Raw genomic sequence first — 14,704 nt, 5'->3', positions numbered from 1 at the left:
GGGGGCCTGTTGATGGACTCGCTGACATGACAAATGCTAATGTGAGGAGTCCACGTCCACGGCATAAGACGGAGAGGGGGAGCGGCCAAAGGAGAAGAAATAACGCGAGGAGTAACCAGACAAGACCCAGGGAGTATGAGTTCCGTCCCAGGCGTCGTCGTTGAAGCTAGCAGCATTATGATGAGATGATGAGAGATGGCGAAAATGTGGCATTAGAAAGTCCTGAGGATTATGTATATTAGAGAGCAAGACTTAGAGGGAATATGGTATATTCTCTAATTCCCGCGATTGGTATCTGCATCATGATTTGTTTACTCGGATTGGATTTTTGTCTTGCTTGCTTATTTATTTTTGTTTTCGCTTTGGAATTGAATTTTTCTACCGTGTTTCCCAGATTACCGGCCCTTGAAGACGGGCTTTCGCTTGTCCTGGAATGCCCTCAGGGCTTCATCTCTGTCTTCTGTGTTGACAACCCTCTTGTACATTTCGTTTTCCTTCTCCTCCCTAGCCCAGGCAACGGCCTGCAAGCCAGCGCGGATAGCAATGGGGCCTCCCTCGCAAATCTCCTGCGCCAGCCTGACGGCCTCTGAGAGCGCAGACTTGCGCGCCGTCTGCAGGATGTCAGCCCCGTCGCGCTCATCCTCGGGCAGGACCTCGACGAGGCGATCAGCGATGCCGAGGAAGTAGGCCTCAGGAGCGGCGACGCGGCGGCCGGTGAGGATGAGGTCGCGGGCGCGGGAGAGGCCGACGATGGCGGGCAGGCGAAAGGTGCCGCCGGCGCCGGGGATGATGCCGAGGCGGGTTTCGGGGAGGCCGACGGAGGCGTTGGAGGAGAGGACGCGGAAGTGGGTGGAGAGGGCGAGCTCGAGGCCGCCGCCGAGGGCGAGGGAGGAGATTGCGGAGATTGTGGGGATCTGGAGGTTGGAGAGGTCGGTGAAGGCGCCGCGGAGGTCGGAGAGGAACTTGGCCGTTCTGGAGATGCTGTTTAGTATGGAGATTGGAGGACGGGAGAAGTCGAGAGAGGAGAGGAGGTGAGTTGGGGGGCAGATTGAGCAAATCTCATGGTCAGACGCACTCTTCCTGGGTAAAGCCTCGGCGCTCCTTCAAATCAGCACCAGCGCAAAAGCACGCATCCACCGCACTCGCGATAATCAGAGCTCTCGTCGGGCCCTTTTCGTCCAGCCCAGCCGCTCCGCCAAACTGCTGCTTGGGCGCAACCTCCTCTCCGTCGGGGCCGTACTGGCTCTGCACGTCGTGGATCTCGGCGCGCAGAGAAGCCAGCAGGTCCTTTGAGATTGCGTTGCGGGCCTTGGGCCGGTTGAGCTCGAGGATGCGGATGTGGCCGTTGGACGCTTCGGCCGGAGAAGTCGCGGGAAGGTTGGTGATGCGGATGAGGGGCTCTGCGGTGGAATAGAGGCGGCGGAGGGGGAGGGGGGAGAAGGCGAGGCGGATTCGAGGAGGCATTTTTTTGGGCGGTGGAGATTGGAACTGGGGAGAATTCAATTGGGGGGGGGGGGGAAGTTGGAGGAAGAAGGGATTGGAGGTAGCTTTGGGAGGGGGTTTTGGTGTTGATGGTTTTCGGCTCAAAGGTGACGTCGATGGGAATGAGCCGAGCTTAATTTTCTGGCGCGGCTTGTGTCGGTGGATTGTTTCATTTGGCAGAGGAGTCGGCATTTGGTAGAGGAGTCGGCATTTGGCAGAGGAGAGTCGGCAGTAATTGGATATTGAGTGCACTGCTCCAGTGAATGGAAATTCTAGGTTGTTGGTTTTATTCTTGCGAATCTCATGAACAAATCAATCCAAAGCCCGAAAGAGGGAGAGACGACAATATTCCAGAAGCCGTGTAAGTACATGATCATCTAAGAGAGACTCATCTGAGCTCGCATCCGCCCAATACTTACTTATCTTGGTCTCTGTCTTCAGTCCTTCAACCTTCTACCCATCTGCCTTGTATCTGTAGACCATCAAAAGTATGCAATCAGCGTATCATTCAAACAAATTAATTCACTACATGCATCTAATTCTACTTTGGTTCATCTGATACCAACTGCTCCTAGTCAAAGCGGGCTGCTCCAAACGTACCTTAGTAGACGCCATGCTCCGATAATTACAGCCTACCTAAGTAGGTACTAAACTACCACCTTAGTAGTAAGATATGAAAACTAACTATAAATCTTGCCCTCATACAGTATATTTCATGGTGTAAAATATGGAAATGAAAGAATCCAACTTGGACGAGGAAAGCATTGACATCTGTTTCTAAGATGAGACCCTTTATCGTGCATCTCTTCACATGCCACGTGCTCCCCTCATCTACCGCAATCGCTGGACTAATACCTTCTGTGACCCAATCCACAACTCATCATTGACATATGTAGCATCGGGTCCTCCAAAATCAACTTATCAACAAGACAAGAAATCTCTCATAGCCCTTCCATCAGTCATGCCGAGCTGCTGCAGTGCTCATCGTTATTACCCCGCTGCCCCTCTCCGCAATCGGGAAGCCGATCCTTTGGTGCTCTGCTTCGGTAGAAGGTGATGTAAGTGCAAATCCCATCTTATCTGATCCTCTGATAACAACTCCAGATCCTCCTCTCATCATTCCATTAATGCGCTCTAAAGGCGTTTGTCTACCTACTATTGTGTACACATACAACACAGCCATGCCCGCTGCAAACATCTCCAGGCACCTCCGCATAGGAGTCGACGTCGGCGGCACCAACACAGACGGCGTCATTCTCGATCCCCTCCGGGCGTCGTCTCCGGGCAAAGGCATCCTAGCATGGCACAAGGCTCCCACAACCACAAATCCAAGCATTGGAATCAACGATGCAACCACCGCCATGTTCAAATCCGCTGCCATCAGCCCGTCCGAGGTTGAGAGTGTAACCATTGGCACGACCCATTTCGTCAATGCTGTTGTTGAACGGGATGCTTCACGACTGTCTACTGTGGCGGTTATTCGACTCTGTGGACCTTTTTCAAAGCATGCCCCTCCTTGCGTCGATTGGCCGGATGATATGAGGCAGATGATTCTGGGCCACTATGCATTGCTCAAAGGCGGCTTGGAGGTGGACGGAAACCTCATCTCAGACATTGATACGCGAGAGATCAAAGAGCAATGTGCCATTATTCGCGAAAAAGGCATCAGAAATGTTGTAGTCAATGGAGTGTTTAGCCCCATAGACACCATAGAGAAGCAGGAGGAACGAGCTGCGGACATTATCAAAGCAGAATTGCCCGAGTGCGATGTTGTTTGTTCCAAAGACATCGCTAACCTAGGATTCTTGGAGCGCGAAAACGCGGCTATTCTGAACGCTTCTATCCTTTCCTTCGCTAGGAAAACCATCAGGTCTTTTCAAGAGCCAATCAAACGCCTTGGCTTACACTGTCCCGTTTTCATCACCCAGAATGACGGCACCGTCTTGCCAGGGGACATGGCAGCGAGGTTGCCCATCAGGACCTTTTCAAGTGGCCCAACAAACAGCATGAGGGGCGCGGCATTCCTCGCCCAGGGCGAGATATCCGAAGCAGTCATGGTCGTCGACATTGGGGGCACAACGACAGATGTTGGGCTGCTGTATGCAAATGGGTTTCCCCGGCAGCAGGCTGCTTACAGCGATCTGGCAGGCATCAGAGTCAACTTTTCCTGTCCGGATATCAAGAGCATCGGACTTGGGGGAGGGTCAATCGTCAGAACTGACAAGGGTCTAGCTGTCGGACCAGACAGCGTTGGGCATAAGCTCCAGCAAGAGTCTGTTGTTTTCGGTGGCAAGATTATCACCGCGACTGACTGTATAGTGCAAGCGAATCCGGACTTAAAAATAGGCAATGCAGATCTTGTGAGGGCTGTGCTTACTGATGAACAGCTGAGCCTTTTCAAGACCGCTCTTAAGGACAAGATTGAGAAGGCGATTGACAAGATGAAAACTTCGCCAGAAGATATCCCAGTGCTGCTTGTTGGCGGTGGAGCTATACTATCGCCTAACGAGCTCAAAGGTGCGAGTCGAGTGATAAAGCCGGAGTGGTCGCAAGTTGCAAACGCAATCGGAGCTGCAATGGCAAGAGTCAGTGCAGTCGTGGATACTGTCAAATCCACCGAGTCCAAGACCACCGCTCAGCTGCTGGAAGAAGTTGGTCAAGAGGCGATTGCAAAGACTATATCAGCCGGGGCATCTCCTGCATCCGTGGAGATTGTCGAAAAAGAGACTCTCCCGCTCCAAGTAGGAACCGCAAAGTTGAAGTTTAAAAACGAACAGCCATTACTAATTCGACGTTTTGTGTAGTACATTGCTCATAAAACAAGATTCATCGTCCGTGCAGCGGGGGATTTTGATTTGGGCCGAGTCCAAGTTCACGCAGCTCCAGAAGCGGATGACGAGGCAAATGACACCGATATGAGCCAATATGAGAAATTATCAAAGCGACCGGAATCCACATCTAAAGAACAAATAGACAAGGACATCGACATTGCTCTATATAAACCAACAGTGAAGAATCGCGTTTGGTACATTTCGGAAACGGATGCTGATTGGATTGCCACCGGCTGCTACATCCTTGGAACGGGCGGTGGAGGATCCCCTTATTCCCATCTGGTGCGTCTGAAGCAGGAGCTCCGTAAACATGCAGTTGTGAGGGTTGTAAATCCACATGATCTTGCCGACGACGATCAGATCGGTTGTGGAGGAGGCGTGGGCAGTCCCACAGTCGGAATCGAGAAGCTGCCTGCCGACGAGCTGTTGGAAGCTCAGCACGAATTGTTCAAGGCCTGTCCTAACCCAGCCTCTCACATGATCTCCATCGAAATTGGAGGTGGCAATGGCCTCCAAGCGATGATATTGGGCGCCAGCACGAATATGAATCTCCCAGCTGTGGATGGCGACTGGATGGGACGGGCTTATCCAACGAAATGGCAGACAACCCCTGTTGTTTTTAACGAACGGTCTCCTATCTGGTCTCCCATCGCCATGTCTGACGGTAACGGTAATGTTGTTGTCATGCCGAAAGCAACCTCTGACCTTGCTGTTGAGCGCATCCTGCGAGCGGCTCTGACACAGATGGGATCATACGCAGGCTGTGCTGAGTCGCCGGTGACAGGAGCAGAAACGAAGCGATGGGTAGTAGAACACACCATTTCTCAAGCTTGGAGAATCGGGCGAGGCGTTGTTCGTGCTCGGAAGGAGAATAGAGTCGACAACGTAGCCGAGTCCATCATTGAGGAATGCGGCGGAAAAGCAGCTGGCAAAGTGCTCTGGAAGGGTAAGATTGTCGGCGTTGAAAGGACGCTGAGGGGAGGATATGTCTATGGCGAATGCTTTATCGAAGGAGTTGATGTACGACAAGACAGCGACGGCTTACAGCAAGATGCCACCAACCCCTCGTCATTCCAAGGGACCCTCAAGATCCCTTTTAAGAACGAAAACATTGCAGCCCTCAAGGTCCGAGATGATGGGAAAGAGGAGCAGCAGGAGGACGTCTTGGCTATTGCCCCGGACCTGATCACCGTGATTGACGCTCAGAACGGTGAAGCTATCGGCACTCCAGAGTACAGATACGGGCTGCTAGTAGTAGTGCTGGGGCTGGCCGCCAGTGATAAATGGACGGGAAGCCAGAGAGGAATCGAAATTGGCGGGCCAGCGGGATTCGGGATCGACCACCTGGAATTCACTCCGCTGGGTGCGTTTGTCAAGCCGAGGAGCGTCATTGACGAGTTTGATGGAGTTGTTGGATAAGATGAGATGAGATTACTCCGTACCTGAGCATCAAATACTTTAGTAGTACCAGGTAGGTACTACTAACCTAGTTAGTAGGTACTAGTACCTACAGGTCAAGAATGGCTGGAATTAAAGTACCTATAGAACCGTCCCCGCACTACCAAGGCCAGCCGCACCTTCCTTTGACCTCAACGAGGCTTCACCTCTACAATGTCATTGTATTAGTCATGCTTGAAGTATGTACCTGTTCAGATGCCTGGATCCGCATCTTCTAGAAACCATCGCCGACTTCCAAAAAGACCGTCTCATGTTGCATCAATGCACATCCTCCAGCCACTAAAGCCCTCAAGGGGGTGCTCGATCCTCCACGCCGCTCCGCCGCTAGCTGCCATTGGCACGCTCAGTCATGCACTACAATCATTACCGCGTGCCTTAATCTGGGGGAGGCGCAGCACTGCAGCCAGCATCGTGTCAGCCGCTGGTTAAGGGTTAAGGCAACCCTGCAGAAGCTCTGGCTATCTGATCGATCTGCTTTGTCAACCCCCGGCTCGACTGTGTCCATGATGATGTGCAGACGACAGCGTGGTTCGCAGCGGCCGCCAGAGTGTTGATCTCGCCCAGCCAGCCCAATGTCGACTTGGGCTACCAGCTGGATTCCGGGACCCAACTCGCCAAGCTCGCCATGGACATGATGCCTGCTTCTCTTGAGAGACTCGATTGGCCAGAACGGACATGGTCGCGTATCGACCCACTACTGGACGGATGACAGCAAATCACTTTCTTATCCGTCATCAGGGAATATTTGTCAGTAGCGATATAAAGAAGCACCGAAACGACGGCGCCCTGCCCGCCTCACCGACTTCGTCTTCCTTGTACCACTTTGGCTTGGGAGATGACACTCTCGTTGCAGGCCATTAAGCAGATCTGGGCGGGCTCCTGGCTGTTGGCGCAACTCTAGCGAGACGACTGATTAAGCAGGCCAAAACTGTCCCTCAAGGCATCGGTAGGGCGTCTATGCTTCTGGCATCTGTACCTAATCGTCGCTGGCGGCCGACGCGCGGTCTTTGAGGGGAGCCATGGCAGTGACTAGTACTCTATCTCCATCTTTTGTCGTTTCCACCGCGATTACTGCGGCACCGGTTCCGTCTTCGCTGCCGCTCCAAATCGTCATCGAGCCTGATATTGGGGGAACGCTGGATTTTTTCCCCTTTCGCGACCTTGCCAATATCGGAAACCCGGACGATGACGCCTTCAGTTTCAAGAATCTCATCAAATCGAGCATTGATGGTGACCAGAGCATTTTGCTCTTCAGCACCGGTTGCGAGGTTGACGGCGTCGAGGACTGCACCCGTGCCTGCAACCGCACTGACACCTTCTTCGGCTCTCTCGAGACGTTCTATAACTGCATCGCGCTATCTTCCATTTCCCACTGGACTCATGACACTCAGAGTTATTACATCACTCCCGAGGCGGAGCAAAATGCCAGCAGCATCATGGGCTCTGGCAGCCTCGCCGAATTCGATTATAAGCCTACTCTCGACTCGTTTATAACTTGCGCCCAAGCAGCATGTGGAAGTGACTTGTTAAGCGTATCATGCGACCCCTCGATCAAGGCACTCTCTAGAGACAAATCGAGTGCTGATCAGATATTCGAAGCAATGGATACCTTTTGCCCAGATATTCCTGCTAATATTGATCCTGACATCTTTGGGCCTGGAGTAAGACTACCTACCATGCCGGCGAATCCCCCGTCAATACCCAAAATCAACGACTTGTAGAACAAAAGTGACACTGACTAACCTTGCTCGGACAGGTGCTAATCTCCTATGTGCTTCAAGTATGCTTTTCAGGATCTCTGTATCTGGCCGTCCAGGGATTTACCATCTGGGCACGCCGCACCGAGAAGAAGCGGGAGCCCTTTAGTCTTACCCGTGCCCAGTCATTAGTCTGGAGAGACACGTCCACCCTGTCACGAACCAGTGTGGCCATGGCCACCACTCTCGTCGAGTTTCAAGAAGCCCAGTGCTGGTTTGTGTTTGCATTGCAGATCGCCTCTATCCTTGCCATAGTCATCAACTCTCAGGAAGGCACCTTCTGGGGCGAGATTATCGTCAACGGCGCCGTTGCCTTCCATGTCAGTCTCAACGGCGTTCTCCCCATGTTTCTGGTCCAAGTGTGTCTTCACAACGAAGGCATTCGCAATTGGCATACGTTTCTCGGATTTTGCGCCGAATATTTATTGGCAATCATTGCATCGACACAGAAAATTAGCTTTGCATCTACTTTTGACCTGTTCAAGCAGCAGCACAGCATTGAGGAATGCGGTGGCAACCCGAGCCCTCGAACGTATTGTGCGGCAACGCATGGCGTCTCTGGACTACACTTGACATTTTTCCCGCATCCACTCCTCTATAAGATTGTGTTTTTGGGTCTGGACAGCATTGCCTTTATTGCGCTTGTGGTTGACCAGCTAAGTTGGACACTGCGAAAACATAGACGGACGAAACACTTGAGATTCGGTAGCTGGACGCCTGGTCGATGGCCTGAGAACAGTTTCCGGCGCCACTGGAAGACAATCACCATGTATTTCTGGAGAGGCTTGGAAATAGCCTACTTCATCATCAATATCCTGTACATGGTTTCTCTCGTCACGGTCATTAACGCAAAGAGCTTCGAGGCCAACAAATGGTCCTATGGGCAGATCATTGCCATCACTTGTTGGGGTCCCGTCATTGTCAAACTGATAGACCTCATAATATGTAAGTCCAGTCCTTTTCCATCGAAACCACCCGTCCTACTGTCGCATCTTCTTTTCTAACGAGTATATAGCCGGGCCGCCAAAGAACGGCGAACGACTCAATTCCGGACCACCGCGATTACGTATAGACAACATCATAAACCATAGACTGATATCAGAATACGACGACGAAATCACGCTTCGGCCGGACGAGCCGCTTACGCTCAGGCCTGATTTGAAGACTGCGGGAACGACCTACTCCCGACCGGAGACGACATTTTTCGAGCCTGGAGACAGATATGTCTCTGGTGGACGAGACTAAAATATTGGTATCTCTTTTTTTTTTTTTTTACGACTGTATGAGTTGCTGGATAATGACTAACGCCGTCATGATGAATGTAACATCACTTTTTTCTTGTAATTCTCAGCATCTAATAGACCATCAGTAAATAGATTAGCTAGTAGGTATATCGCTGAGCGATGGTTAGATTGGAAAATTTTCATAATATCATCATTTATAATTGTACACAGGATTTGGTCCTCCAACATGAACCTCTCCTTTTGCCGAGACTCAGTATCTCTGGCTCAACCAACCTCGACAGCCTATGACGGCCTAGGGCGGTCACTCGTCTCGTATTTGGTCGGCACAAACTGAAAATTGACGTTTTCGCGTTCCTTCAAAAAGTAGTCGACCCTCTCATCCTTGCTGAGCCCAGCCACCGCCGTTCCGTTCCTCCGCAGCCGGCCTCCAATCTCAGCGCTGTGATCGGCCGCCCACCCGACGTACTGCGCGCCGCTCGCCTCGGCACGATTGGTCTGCGCCATGGCTCCCGCAAGACACATGAGCACCAAGATGGATGCGAACGCCCCATGCGACATGTACACGGGCTCGCTCGACTTCCCGTCCTGGGCATCCCGCCAGCGTTCCCAGTCTTCCCAGGTGGCGTTGTTCGCGGCGGTGCCTTGTTGGTGGCGCCAGTTCTTGTCGATGTCGCGCAGGGACGTGGCGTGGTCGCCGTGGGACCATCCTAGGCCGTAGGTGTCGTACATGCGACGCTTGGAGGAGTTGCCGAGGAGTTCGTTGGCGGCGACGATCATGCGATAGCGTTCGAGGCGGGTGGCGTGGGGGATGTTCCCGATGTGCACGGACGAGGGTGATACGGGTGCGTGACGATGGTTGTGGTCATGCGTGTCTGGGTGATATAGCTTGACGAGATGATAGAAGCGTCGCTTGTCGTAGACGGCAGCCTTGGAAACGCCGAGGACTTCGTATGGCGTGGGCCGTGGCGACTTTGGCCATTCGTGGACGGTGTCTTCGGGAGAGGGTTTCCAGTCGGACCATTTCTTCTCGCTGGCGTCTTGGATGGTGGCGTATTGTCTTTTGAAGCGTTTACATAGGGGAGATGAGGAAGGGCGGGTGCAGTGGGTGAGATGGTGTGAGCTGCAGAGGGGAGAGACGAGGGCGACGGATGGTTTGATGGCCATGGTTGGGGAGTTTGTGGGAGGGAGAGAGAAGTAGCTATGAGGGAGGGATAAGAGAGGTCATCTCAGTTTGAACCGGCTAGCCAGCAGCGGTGAGTTTGAGATTGCGGGGGGGCGATTGAGATGAAATTGATGCAAGATCTGGATGGCAGTGTGCTTACCAAAGGTACATGTATGGATGATGTCGCAAATCGTGCTCACGAGACGGAGCTCCAAGTATGAAGTCACGCTATCCCCGCTATTGTCCGGGTGGCTGTGGGGGGGGGCGTTTGGGCGACTATCCGCGTTAGTCATCTGTCATATTGATTGATCCGTGGAGAAGTATCCAAGATGCTTCGTTCCAACTTACATCTAACGCACTACCGGTAATCTAAAAAGGGATAGGTTATCTTCTTTAAAGCAGTTCGGTTCTACTCAAGCTGCTAACTTGTTCGAATCTGAAATTGACGCCGAAAACTGCATTTCCGGCATCATCCTGACTGGGACCCCGGTTGTTCTTCTGCTAATCAGAGGCCAAGGTGCCGTGATAAGAAACAGCATAGTGCCTACCTATATTTCTGACATGCATTAGGCACGTGTGACTATTTTACTGCAATCATGGAGGCCATTTTCTTCATCATTAGCTTGAAATTATGGTTTCTCTGGCATTCCTTTTAACCCTTTTGAACCATCCAAGCTCATGCTACTTTCTTTCTCCAATAGCAAGACCATTTACTTTTCATGTTCCCCGCGCTCTCTTTGTGTATCCGTCCAAAAATTCAAGATGATCCGGGTTCCACGAGTAACTCGTATCATGTACGTGGATGAATTTGGCAACCTCATGGTAAGCACAGTGATTCTGTCCGCGGCCAAGTCCCTGCAAGAGCTCGGCTTGTGTGTGCTCCTACTTGTAAGACCGCTACTTGATCAGTCACATCCTGCGGCCGTTTGAGCACCGCTAGCATCGCGATCGCATCGTGTTGTTGGTTCTCGTCTTTTTATGTATTGCAAATCCATCGCTCTCTGGTCCCGATCGTTCGGGTCCTTGGCTCAGCTGTGCCCAAATTGGAATTCTCCAACTCTAATTACATGTATACAATGTGGGTTGCTCATTTGAAACCACAATGCCGGGAAGGGGTTGCAAACTCCATGGGTCAGATTCAGCACACCAATACGGGGCGCTGTCACCTCTGCTTCCCTCCTTTGCAACGCGCAACTGTCATTTGCTAACTCGGGATCTGGTATCCTCAATCTAAGGGCCCATTTGGTTCACTGGTGACAATGATGGCTCCTTGTGGGATAGCTCATGTATTGCCATGAAACCTGGAGTTTCGATACAATTATCCAGCCTACTACATGTATATACGCCGTTAAGTCACAGAACTATATGAATTGCCTCCTTGTTAACATCTCCTCATGGTTGGCAGACCTGCAACATGTTGTCTGCAAACTTTAGCCTGCCTATAGTGTAAAGTAGCATCCTCTATGTTGAAGCATAGGTATGGCATGGGTGACACGACAAGCTAGGAGATGTCATCCCAAAGCCGGGGTCGCGACCGCTTTCAGGGCCAGCCTCCGAGGTAATATTCGAACCATGCTGTATGCCAGCCCGGGGGTACCAGTTTGTCAGCGAAACATATAGGACTTAAGGGAGGGGCCCGAACCTATTGCAGGTCTTTGTCTGTCTCTATCCTCGTGTTCCTCGTTACAGCATGATTTCTTTTAAAATAACATCTGCCAAAACCCATTGGCGTTTATCTTTGTTTACCATCTCCTGACTAGTTTTTCCAACCAATTCGCCCTACCCATCACTAAGCCCTCTTCTGACTACTCAACATACTTTGTGAACAAACACAATGCGCGTTGCGATTATCGGTGGAGGCCCCTCAGGTATCGTACAACTCAAAGTCCTAACCGAGGCACACCGACGCTTTGCCATACCACCTCTTGAGCTCAGGCTTTTTGAATCACATAATAGGCTTGGAGGCATCTTCTCACACCATTCCTACGAAGATGCAGAGCTCGTCTCCTCGAGATATCTTACAGCCTTCTCTGACTTCCGCCCCCGTCGTGATGATCCGGACTTCTTCAGCTCCGACCGCTATCTCGAGTATCTCGATGAGTATGCTACCCATTTTGAGCTGTGGCCGTACATCAACTTGAACACATGGGTCAAGTCAATTCGACGAGGAGACTCCAGTGAGCATGTCGTCATTTACCGGACAGCATCAGGCGAAGAAATCGAGTGGGAGTGCGACGCCATCGCGATATGTTCCGGTGTGCATGCCATCCCCAATATACCGAATCTGCCTGGCATTGAACATGTCCCTGTTGTCATGCACTCTGCTGATTTCAAGTCTCGAAAGCAATTTGGCAAGGACAAAACTGTCATGGTTATCGGCAGCGGTGAGACTGGCGCAGACATTTGTCACTTGGCAGTGACAGGAGGCACGGATAGGATCATCCTATGCCATCGGGATGGTTGGCTCGGCGCACCCAAGGCATGTCTCGGTCATTATATCTTCATGCAACGGCACCACTTCCACAGAGTTACTTACACAACGTGTAGAGAGTTCCCGGACAGAGATTTCTGCCGTGGCTGTTTGGCTCCAAGTACGATTATCCGCAGCTTCCTCTCGACGTATCCCAAGTCACCTTGTTTGACTCCATGTATGTACACCCCATAGTGAGAGACAGCATGATCGTTTGGAACTTTTATCACTTTGTCGGACTGTCCGCCGGAGGCTGGCTCTGCGGCGGTTCCATATACGGAATCGACCAATGGGTTGGCCAAATTTATAGTGAGCGCTTTCACGCATCACGAGGTATGAGCAACGCTCTCTTCAGACGGCGGACGTAGTATTACGTGCTACTAACACAATGAAATATTCGACATAGTCTTCTTCAACAAGGCTTGGCAGCGTATCAGCAACCATGTTTCCACACCTTGGCGACCAACCAAGTGGTCCCTTGCCACTCGTATCCGTCGCTTCTTCTTTCATACGGATATCCCTTCGGTTTCGCGGATAATAGAGGTTGCACCAACACCTTCGCACATCTCTGAGGATGGCGTGGCTCACTTTCCTCTTAACGGTCGCCCGGAATCCGAGCGCATCAATGAAACTATTGTGAAGCCAGACGTTGTCATATTCGCCACCGGCTACCTTCCGGCATTTCCTTACCTCAACACTCCAGAAAACGACGGACGCAAGCCTTATCCTGTAGCATTTGACGCAGATGTGAGGCAAATTTGGAACTCGGACGACCCAACCGTCGGCTTCATCGGCTTCGTTCGTCCAGGCTTTGGCGCTATCCCACCGCTCGCGGAGATGCAGGCAATGCTCTTTACAATGAATCTGATTAATCGAATCCCAAGGCCACTGGACCCGGAGGATGAGTGGCACTATCGCATTATCCACGCCCCTGATGCACGTGTCAGTTACGGCGTTGAGCATGACAGTTACGCATATCAGCTGGCCAAGGATATCGATGGAGCACCATCGTTCCCAGAAGTGCTCAAAATGGCGTTCACAACCAAGAATGGCTGGAGACTGCCGTATATATGGGCCGCGGGAGCGAGCTTCAACACGAAGTTCCGCATGAGGGGCCCATGGAAATGGGAGGGAGCCTGCGAGGTCATGACTGGCGAGTTGTGGGAGACGATTTCGCGCCGTGAAGGTCTATTTGGTAAGCATCTCGTCCTTTCTTGACAATGCCAACCCATTATCTCTCCTGTCCTGTAGGATCTTGCTTACACCATGCGTAACTCAAGGCAACGTTCCCCTTTCCGTTATCCCAATGGTGTATCTTGGCAGCATCAGTCTCTTCTACCTTTTCTATGCACCCTTTTGGAATTTCTTGGCCAAATTACGTCTGGCACGCCCAATGGCGATTCAGAATGAGCCAAGGCGAATTATGCAAGAGATGGGGAGGATATCACGGGCTGGGCATTATCAGAGCGCCAGCACCAAAACCATGTATCTTTCACCATTTTCTACCTCTACTCTTCATTAGCTTTATAACTTCTTTTACAGTTGCCGTGACAATACAGTACCAAATACATGTATTTATTGAAACTTTACGACCCCGTTCTTTAGCGGTGATTTATAGGTGATTATAGCGTCAGGACCCAACTGCCAACCAACGGCACTAGAACCGCGTCGTCGCGAACGCCCGCACCGACCACGATACTAAGGCGTAGACTAAAGCGATAGGCGCAAACTAGGGGCTCGCTAACCCCTTAGTCCAGCTCCAGTTGAGTTCTATAAAAGGCCCGAGACACCCCGCTGCTGCGTACTTGCGTATCCGCTGTGTAACTACTCCGTACCTGTAATCATTGTTATCCCTCTTCGCTCTCTTCCACCAACCCGACTTCTGACATACAGCGAGCTCTACTCTTTACAACATCAACATTGTATAAAGCCAGGGCTACCTCTATGTCTGACTTCCTTATAATTGAAACAATTATCATAGAAAATCATAAGGCGGGATGGCCGAGTTTGGTTATGGCGCCAGGTTCAGGCTTACTTTAAACAGCAATTCCTGGTGGAGCAATCCTCGTAGGTTCGAGTCCCGCTCCCGTTAAATCTTTTTTTTTATCTGTTCTATTTCTTTTTGCCTGGGAGTCTTTGTTTTTTTTCCAACACCAGGGTCTGTTCACTTCATAGTAAGAAATAGTTCCCCTGCGACATCATCCGGCGAGATGGCCGAGTTGGTTATGGCGTCAGGTTAAGGCTACCTTAACAGCAATTCCTGGTGGAGCAATCCGCGTGGGTTCGAGTCCCACTCTCGT

General features: G+C 51.4%; 5 protein-coding genes across 5 annotated transcripts; 3 read left to right on the top strand and 2 right to left on the bottom strand.

Annotated features, from left to right (window-relative positions):
- Window positions 1-395: 395 nt before the first annotated feature.
- Window positions 396-1,674, bottom strand: Triagg1_9263 (uncharacterized protein; the record flags this gene model as incomplete). Its single annotated transcript, XM_062904201.1, has 2 exons — window positions 396-972; window positions 1,076-1,674. 2 exons carry the CDS (start codon window positions 1,672-1,674, stop codon window positions 396-398), a joined length of 1,176 nt encoding a protein of 391 aa, XP_062751708.1.
- Window positions 1,675-2,609: 935 nt separating this feature from the next.
- On the top strand, window positions 2,610-5,732 carry Triagg1_9262 (uncharacterized protein; the record flags this gene model as incomplete). The annotated part of the gene is made up of 2 exons (XM_062904200.1): window positions 2,610-4,223; window positions 4,287-5,732. 2 exons carry the CDS (start codon window positions 2,610-2,612, stop codon window positions 5,730-5,732), a joined length of 3,060 nt encoding a protein of 1,019 aa, XP_062751707.1.
- Window positions 5,733-6,790: 1,058 nt separating this feature from the next.
- Window positions 6,791-8,773, top strand: Triagg1_9261 (uncharacterized protein; the record flags this gene model as incomplete). The annotated part of the gene is made up of 3 exons (XM_062904199.1): window positions 6,791-7,432; window positions 7,528-8,473; window positions 8,544-8,773. 3 exons carry the CDS (start codon window positions 6,791-6,793, stop codon window positions 8,771-8,773), a joined length of 1,818 nt encoding a protein of 605 aa, XP_062751706.1.
- Window positions 8,774-9,054: 281 nt separating this feature from the next.
- Window positions 9,055-9,936, bottom strand: Triagg1_9260 (uncharacterized protein; the record flags this gene model as incomplete). The annotated part of the gene is made up of 1 exon (XM_062904198.1): window positions 9,055-9,936. One exon carries the CDS (start codon window positions 9,934-9,936, stop codon window positions 9,055-9,057), a length of 882 nt encoding a protein of 293 aa, XP_062751705.1.
- A 1,832-nt stretch (window positions 9,937-11,768) lies between these two features.
- Triagg1_9259 (uncharacterized protein) lies at window positions 11,769-13,622 on the top strand (the record flags this gene model as incomplete). The annotated part of the gene is made up of 2 exons (XM_062904197.1): window positions 11,769-12,582; window positions 12,811-13,622. The coding sequence occupies 2 exons, from the start codon at window positions 11,769-11,771 to the stop codon at window positions 13,620-13,622; spliced, it is 1,626 nt and encodes a 541-aa protein (XP_062751704.1).
- Between the last annotated feature and the right edge of the window lie 1,082 nt (window positions 13,623-14,704).

The sequence above is a fragment of the Trichoderma aggressivum genome (assembly GCF_033847375.1).
Source record: "Trichoderma aggressivum f. europaeum strain CBS 100526 chromosome Unknown scaffold_051, whole genome shotgun sequence".
NCBI lineage: Eukaryota > Fungi > Ascomycota > Sordariomycetes > Hypocreales > Hypocreaceae > Trichoderma > Trichoderma aggressivum.
The sequence above is the reverse complement of the archived record's forward strand: the minus strand, read 5'-3'. Positions and strand labels throughout refer to the sequence as shown.